This window comes from Pseudonaja textilis, chromosome 9 (genome assembly GCF_049901715.1).
Source record: "Pseudonaja textilis isolate UNSWEBS1 chromosome 9, rPseTex1.2, whole genome shotgun sequence".
In the NCBI taxonomy this organism is placed as follows: Eukaryota; Metazoa; Chordata; class Lepidosauria; order Squamata; family Elapidae; genus Pseudonaja; species Pseudonaja textilis.
Genome location: NC_141998.1, coordinates 6,772,304 through 6,780,988, shown reverse-complemented (window position 1 = coordinate 6,780,988; position 8,685 = coordinate 6,772,304). Strand labels below are relative to the sequence as shown.

General features: G+C 43.1%; 1 protein-coding gene across 1 annotated transcript; it reads left to right on the top strand.

Moving 5' to 3' along the window:
• Positions 1-256: 256 nt before the first annotated feature.
• On the top strand, positions 257-6,720 carry NKX3-1 (NK3 homeobox 1). Its single transcript, XM_026714987.2, has 2 exons — positions 257-618; positions 4,320-6,720. Exons 1-2 carry the CDS (start codon positions 330-332, stop codon positions 4,721-4,723), a joined length of 693 nt encoding a protein of 230 aa, XP_026570772.2. The 5' UTR covers positions 257-329; the 3' UTR covers positions 4,724-6,720.
• Positions 6,721-8,685: the final 1,965 nt, after the last annotated feature.

Here is an 8,685-nt window from a genome sequence, read left to right as displayed (position 1 = left end):
GTGCTTTGACTACAAACACTACTGCCGGTAGTAGCGCTGCCTCCAGGACCATCCCTTGTTAGAGCATCCCGCGCAAGAAAAGGAGGCAGGGAGGCAGGGAGGGACGAGCTGGCCCGAAGCGCACGGCGGAGGTCATGGGGGGGGGTGGCTTGTTGGGTGGAGAAGCCCACGAGGCGTATCTCGGGTCCGGAGGCACCAATCCCCAGCGAGGAGGGCTCGCCTCCTCTCCGCCCAGCTACATAAGCGACCCTCCCGACGTGCGGGGGTGGGGTTGGGGGGGAACCTCAGCGGACAAGCGTGCCAAACTTTGCGCGGAGCGCCCGGGGCTGATGGAGAGCGACCGGCAGCGCCTTTCCGCCAGCGCTCGCCCGCCGCGGCTGCCGCCGCCCGCAGATGGGGGCGACGGGGCCGTCGTGGGGGCCCCTCCCAAGCCATTGACTTCGTTTCTCATCCAGGACATCCTGCGCAAGAGCGAGGCGGGGGAGGCTTCCAGCGCGGAGCCCCAGGCAGGAAAGGCACCGCGCCCGCCTCGCCCCGACGGAGCTTCTCCCGGGGAGACCGGCCCGAGCGATCTCAGCCTTCTCGGAGCCCCCCGAGCCTCCGAAACGGATGCAACAGGTAAGGTGAACTCTTGGGGTTCTCGCAAAAGTGCCGGGTTCTCACGACATCCTGAGCACGACTCTGCCACTCGGGATCCCTGCCTCTACTTCCCCCGCGGCCGGTTGAATGGATGCCAAAAAAAAAGAAGAAAACGGGGCCTGGGAGCATCTTTTCCGACTAATCCTTTCGACCAAAACGTATCACCTGTTGTGCCTTCTGGTTTTCTTGTCATCCCGTTCTCACACAAGCGTCCTTCTACATTGTCTCAGAACTTAACTGTGTTGGCAGGGGTCCCGCAGCCAAAACCATAAACTTAGCATGAAATTCAGAGAACCCAAATACCCCAAACTTAATGCCTGGTGCAAAAGTGGTTTCTATGTTGTATAGAACATCAGCTAATAGATGTTGGGAGGCACCTTGGAGCTCTTCTAGTCCAGAGGTCTCCAACCTTAGTAACTTTAAGACTTATGGACTTCAACTTGTGGACAGCTTTGCTGGGTGAGGAATTCTGGGAGTTGAAGTCCACAAGTCTTAAAGTTGCCAAGGTTGGAGACCCCTGTTCTAGTCCAACCCACTGCTTAAACAGGAAACTCTATTCCAAGGGTCTTCAAACTTGGCAAGTTTAAGACTTATGGACTTCAACTCCCAGAATTCCTGAGCTAACATGACTGGAGGAGGAATTCTGGGAGTTGAAGTCCACAAGTCTTAAAGCTGTCAAGTTTGAAGACCCCTGCCTTATACCATTTCAGGCAACTGGTTGTCCAATCTCTTCTTAAAAACTTCCACTGTTGGAGCATCCACAACTTCTGGAGGCAAGTTGTTCCACTGTTTAATTGTTCTAACTGTCAGGAAATTTCTCCTTAGTTCTAAGTTGCTTCTCTCCTTGATTAGCTACCACCCATTGCTTCTTGTCCTGCCGTCAGGTGCTTTGGAGAATAGTTTGACTCCCTCTTCTTTGTGGCAGCTCTTGAGATATTGGAACACTGCTATCATGTCACCCCTAGATCCCTAGTTAAGTAATAGAGGAAATTGAATTCAAACTCTTCTCAAGATTGCTGGAAAGTTGAGGTGACTTCTTATTTCTCCGCCTCTCTTGTAGGTTTGTTTGTTGGGGATGATAAATATGTCCAGAGGAGCCATTGTACTCTCCTTAGAGAAAAGGGTCCCATTGTGAAATGTTTCATGTGGAGTATACATGCACAGATCTAAAGAATCCTCTCTGGTCAAAACAAATATAGATGTTTCACATTCCTTTAATTGTACTATCTTGGCTGCTATTTGTATTTAATTTCTTTTTCTTTTTTTGTATTGAGTTTTCATTGTTTTATGATTGTTGGTTGATGATGGTTTGCGATAGGCAGCTATATAAATTAAATACATTCATACAAAGGTGAAGGGATGGAGGCCAATGTTGTTAGACTTCAAACTGCATTTATGGAAACTCTTTCCTGTTTGCCAAATAATTCTCCAAATTTAAAATAATAATAATAAAAAAACAGCAAAAGATCCGCTAGTAAACTTTGCTGACAAATTCTTAACTTCTCCTGTACTGCTGCATAGATATTTTTACAAAATATAGGTATTAAGTAATCAATATTTTTCCACATTTTCAATTTGAATCATACTAGCAGTAAAGTCATGGAAAATGAATCTATCAAAGAAAGTGAATCATAATGGTTTAAATTTACATCCATGTCTAGATAAAAACACTCGTGTGTTGGAAGTGCAACTCCTGTCAACTCCTTTTCTTTGTAACTCTTTCTTCTGTTTTGTCTCTTTGCAAACTAGCCCATGAGCCTGAGATTTTCTTTCTTTTTTTTTCAAATAAGTTTTTTTTTAATTTTTCAATATAAACATACATATTTTGTGAACATTGCATTGACTGGGTCACCTCTTTTTTAAGCAACAGTAATAATAATATTACAAATATGTATGTGTAATTCTAATCTTCCAACTTCCACAACTTCAACAATGCTAGTCTCTTTTCATAATCCATTTCACATTTTCCCATTAATTCATTCATTTAAACATAAATAACATTTCTTTGCGCCCTCTATTTATAGTCCCTAAATACTATTATTTAACATTTTTTGAGAATTATTCATAGTTCCACCATAACTTCAATATTCCAAATGTGTAGGGTTAAATAATAATGCCAAATATTAACAATATTTAATCAATCCCGAAAGTGCATCTCAAAATCTCACACAATTTCTAATCCTTATTATTCTAAATTCATAATATACTTTAACACACTATTAATATTAATAATACAGTTTAATTACCTAATCCTAAATTCCCATCTACTGTCTTGATTTATTTGGATTATATTATTAAATTATATTTTCTCTTAGTGTATATACTACTATTTTCCCTGCATATATTTTCCCATTTTATTGAGTTTTCCTGATGGTTTCTTATCCAACCATTAACTGCCCAACCTTGTTTAGCTGTTGACAAGATTTGTGAGATCCTAATCAACATTATAATAGAATATAAAATCATAGGGCTGAAAGAGATCTCAGAGGTCCAAACCTTTGCTCAAGGTAGGAGACCTTATAGCAGGGGTGTCCAACCTTGGCAACTTTAAGACTTGTGGACTTCAACTCCCAGAATTCCTCAGCCAGCAAAGCCTTAAAGTTGCCAAGGTTGGACACCCCTGCCTTATAGCATCCCAGTCAAATGGTTATCAGGTATATTTCTGAAAACTTCCAGTGACAGAGGACCCACAACTCTGAGAGGCAAGGTGTTCCATTGATTAATTGTTCTCACTGTCAGAAAATTTTCCATGATTTAGCAACTTCTTCTCGCACAACTGCACCAGAAGTGCTTGTATTATTCAAACTGATAGTGTGAAAAAATATGTATTACCTTGTGAAAGACTTATACAACAGTACAGCAGAAGATAATAATTTTTTTTTACACACTTTACTGCAGCGTGAACTAAACAAATGTGTTTATTCACAGCTTAGTATTCACTTTGCACTAGGCCAGTGGTGGCTAACCTTTTTGGGCTCCTGTGCCAAAAATTGTGCGGGCATTAGCTCACGCGCACTTGCGTGCCAGCACCCAGAATGCAATGTGCATATCCCCCATGCCTCCTACGCATGCGCATGCAACCCCCTGCCAACCCCCACTGCTACCCCCTTACCTGCACTGCGCCTCACAGCTGATTTTTCGGCTGGTTTGGGGCCTTTTCGGCCTCCCAGAGGCTTGGAAAAAGCCTCTGCAAGGCTTTTCAGAATGATAATAAGCCCATTTCGTCACTTCCGGTATTACAGGAAGTGACCAAACGTGCCTATTAATCCTGAAAAGCCTTTCAGAGGCTTTTTCCAAGCCTCAGGAAGGCTGAAAAGGCCTCAAACCAGCCGAAAAATCAGCTGTGAGGCACTCACATGCCCAACGAGGTATGTTTGCCTGAGGCTTGCATGCCAGCACAAATGGCTCTGTGTGCCACTTGTAGCATTCATGATATAGGTTCGCCATCATGGTACTAGGCCATCATTTAACCATGGTTTGCTGCTCAATAAAAACCCCTTTGAGTGGGTTGCCCAGCATGCTAAATTAACCCAACGGTATTATGGTATGGCACTCAAGGGGAAACGCCAGTATTCGTAGGTTTATTCCATCTTTGTGTCTTGAATGATGCCAAGTGAAACTGTCTGCCCTCTTCTGAAGAGCCATTGCTGAAGTTGTACCCATCTTTTCCCACCTGCTAGATCCAGACATCCATCAGCCAAACTGTGAGCCTTCCTCCAAGCCCTTTATGAGAACCCCCAAGCAGCTGAAGCGTTCACGGGCCGCTTTCTCCCACAGCCAGGTCATTGAGCTCGAACGGAAGTTCAGCCACCAGAAATACCTCTCTGCTCCTGAACGAGCCCATCTTGCCAAGAACCTGAAGCTCACCGAAACCCAAGTGAAGATCTGGTTCCAGAACAGAAGATATAAGACCAAGAGGAAACAACTGGCCTCTGAGCTTGGAGAACTGGAGAAGAACTCGCCTCTCCCACTCTTCAGAGAGAACAATTTCTCTAGGGCTACCCTAGCACTTTCTGTATACCACACCTATCAGTACAATCCCTATTTATGTTATCTGAACGGTTGGAGCCCAATCTTTTGGTAAATAACACTGTCAGTGATCCAGGTCTCTCGGGGGTTTGTATGTCTTCATCCACCTCGCACTCCACACTAACTTTGCTACCATGAAATCGATTGCCCAGGTAGACTTTGCAGAGCGATTTGGTCAATCTGTTTCCTCAGCCATTTCTCGAGTTGCTGCCAAGTGTCCTCACTATCCATACTGAGGGATTATCCAAAGAACACTCATGAATACCGTAATGTGATTCTCTCTATTTTCTCAATGCTAGGCAATCACATACACCCATTTAACATATGTAGTGACAGAATTATGGCCCCCTGATTGATGCATTAAAACGTGGAGGCCCCAAAGCACCACTTTCCAGAATAAGCTAATAACTCTGGAGTGTGATAATAACAAAGACATGAGGTTTCGGCTTTAGTCAGTGAGGCAGAATCGGACAACACAGAAGTTTTATCAGTCTTTTAGACCTGGAACCTCCATCTTAAATGCAATTTGGCACATAACAGGGATGTCAAACCCCATTTCATTGAGGACCGCATCAGGGTTGTGTTTACCTCGAGGGGGCAGGGGGAGTGGCCAGGGTGGGTGTGGCCAGTTCAGCATCTGTTTTTGGCTGCAACGGCATCCTGCAGCCCACTGCCAGCGAAAACAGTGCTCGGAACAAGGGCAAGCTCCATTTTTGCTGGCAGAGGGCTGCAGGAGGCCATCGCAGACAAAAATGGAGCTCGGGAAGGCCGTGGAGCTCCATTTTTGCTGACAGAAGCACCATGGGCCAGCCCTTCAGTGTTTCCAGGGTGGCCCTGTTGGCCAGATCTGGCCCATGGGCCTTGAGTTTGGTACCCCTGGCATAAAAGCATTCACTTCCTTTGAAATTGAATCATTTTCAGTGGATATGCTTTTGTTAAGCACCATCTGAAAGAGTAACATGATGGCAGAGAATGGGTTGGAAAATGCTGACTGGGTTCTCATGATGTACAATGTAGTTAGTTTGGTTTCAATATGGGGTTCAGCAAAAGGTATTTTTCAGGTTGAGTAGGCTGCCTTCCCATTGTGGCATCCACTACAGTCCTCTGGGGTCTCAAATTGTGCATCCCTGATTTCACATATTGGATGAACTGTTAGGGTGTAGAGGTCCTTATAGGTAATCTCTTGTAAAATGTGAATCTAGACCAGAGGTCTCCAAACTTGGCAACTTTAAGACTTGTGGACTCCAACTCCCAGGATAGCTGGCTGGAAAATTCTGGGAGTGGAAGTCCACTAGTCTTAAAGTTGCCAAGTTTGGGGACCCATGCTCTAAATAAACATCTTTTGGGGTGCAAAGCAGAGTCTGCATCTCATTTTAATTCCAAGCAGGAAGAAATGGGATTCAGCTTTTAGAAGGTGATGGAAATAGTGAAAGGAACATTATTCCTCCTAGTTGCTGGATTAAGGTGAGCAATCTTCTTTACTTTGAGCCCAATGACTTAATTTTCCAGCTTGAATAGCACTGCTTCAGTAATTATTGTGAGGAATGAGTTGAAGAAAGTTGGAAGTTCTCTTTGTGCATTATTAATTTACTTATGGGAATACAGACAGCTTGTATTCAATTTCATAGTGCTTCAGGGATTGATAAAAAGACATTCCAAAGCCACATAGAATCACTTAATAAGTTAGGGGCCCACTGAGACCATCAAGTCCAATTCTTTGCTCAGATTCAAATATCTTTGATTGAGCTGCCAGGAACATAACCTTAATTATTATGTCTACTGCCCAATGACTCTTATTAGGAGGAGGTTTTTTCTTAATAATTTACTGGAATTTTCCTTCTTAAAAGCTGAAAAACCATCCTTCCATGCTTTGCCTTAAGATGCTGCCAAATGCAATCACTTTATCTCATTCATGGGTTGTATAGCAGATCCAGATGATAATATATTCCACCTGAAATTCTCTTCCTTTCACTGATTGCTTTTTTTTTCATGTCATGCTTTTGAACCACAATACAAACTCAAATTCAGCTATCCATTAAAAAAAAAACAACCCAATTTTCTGAGTTTTGCTGTGCAATTTGTCAAGCTTAAAAGCAAATCTATTAGAACATCTGCATCAAAGTGCACATACTGTACTGCCATAAGTAATTTGCAGAAATTATATTAGGCATAATAGTCACAAAAACAACGACCACAAGACAAAATTGCAAAGGAAAAAAATGCGTATGATTGAAGCTCCAATCAAATCATTTCAAATCTCCATTAAGGTCATAGACCAACATAGTGTGAGTGAAGAAACAGGTATAAAAATAGCACATAAATTTAAATGTAAACAGGAAAAAAAAACATAGAACATAGAATAATAAGGTTGGAAGGGTCCTTGGAGGTCTTTTAATCCAGCCTCATTCCCATGTCTGGAAACCCTATTCCATTCCAGATAAATGTCTGTCCAATCTCTACTTAAAAGCCTCCACTGATGGAACTTCTGAAGGAAAGCTTTTCCACTGATCAATTGTTCTCGGGAAATTATCCTTAGTTCTAAGTTGGATCTTGATAAGTTTCCATCCGTTGCTTTTTGTCCTGCCTTCAGGTCCTTTGGAGAATAAGTCAACCCCTTCATCTCTGTGACTGTCCCACAAGTACCAAAAGACTGTTACTCTTATCACCCCTCAACTATCATCAACTATATCAAATATCATTAGCTACTCTAGTTCAAGAATGCAATGAATCAAACCGATGAGAGGTGACTGAGAAACCTAAAGTGACAGATATCACCCATCACTACCACTGCCACTCAAAGGACAAACATCGTGAAAATAATCTCCAGCTACACATTTAAATGAGGACTGGGGAAAGGAGGGAGGTGAAGGAAAAACCCATCTTTTCAAAGGAAAAATATGCCGGGCAGTGATGGGATTCAAATTTTTTTTACTACCGGTTCTGTGGGCGTGGCTTGGTGGGCGTGGCAGGGAAAGGATACTGTAAAATCTCCAGTCAGAGGTGGTATTTGCCAGTGATATTTGCCAGTCAGAGGTGATATTTGCAAGTACTGACCATTTCTAGAGAATTGGTACCTGCTGAATACCGTCTCTGATGCAGGGAGTTTTAAACATGTCTCCTTGCATGTTGATATGAGTCTTAAACACGGGTATTCTTAGATCAGGGCTATTCTACAGCCTTAATTTTTTAAAAAAATTAAATGGGTTGGAAATATTAGAAATCCTACCCACTACTCAAAAGAGGGCCACCAGGAGTTGGAAACAAGCCATCAATTTTCTATTGGATTGTTAACACGAAAAGTATGCGCCAGCAGTATGCAGCAGCTGCCAAAAAAGCTAATGCAATCCTAAATTGCATCAACAGAGGGATACAATCAAAATCAAGTGAGGTACTAATAAAGCCTTAGTAAGACCACACCTTGAATACTACATCCAGTTTTGGTCACCACACTATAAAAAAGATGTTGAGACTCCAGAAAAAGTGCAGAGAAGAGCAACCATGAGGATGAGGGGCCTGGAGGCTTAAAACATATGAAGAACGGTTGCAGGAACTGGGCTTGGCTGGTCTAAGGAAGAGAAGGACCAGGGGAGACAGGATAGCAGTCTTCCAATATTTGAGGGGCTGCCACACAGAGGAAGGGATCAAGCTATTTTCTAAAGCACCAAAGGCCAGACAAGGAATAATGGATGGAAACTGAACAAGGAGAGATTTAACCTGGAAACAAGGAGAAACTTTCTGACCGTGAGAACAATCAATCAATGGAACAGCTTGCCCTTGGAAGTTGTGGGAACACCATCACTTGAGACCTTCAAGAAGAGATTGGACTGCCATTTGTCAGAAATGGTGTAGGGTGTCCCACTTGGGTGGGTGCGGTTGGACTAGATGACCTACAAGGTCCCTTCCAACTCTGATTATCTGTTAAATCTGTCTTTTGTTAAGGCACAATCCATTCATAGGAGAAGATTTGTTTTTCTGCAACTACTTCTGCCAAAGATTAGGAGGGGGAGGTAGGGAAAA

Bases quoted from the DNA above. Each gene is read 5' to 3' on its own strand.
- NKX3-1 (XM_026714987.2), top strand. From the start codon at position 330: ATGGAGAGCGACCGGCAGCGCCTTTCCGCCAGCGCTCGCCCGCCGCGG. The intron at 619-4,319 runs GTAAGGTGAACT...CCCACCTGCTAG, and splicing joins CTCCGAAACGGATGCAACAG to ATCCAGACATCCATCAGCCA.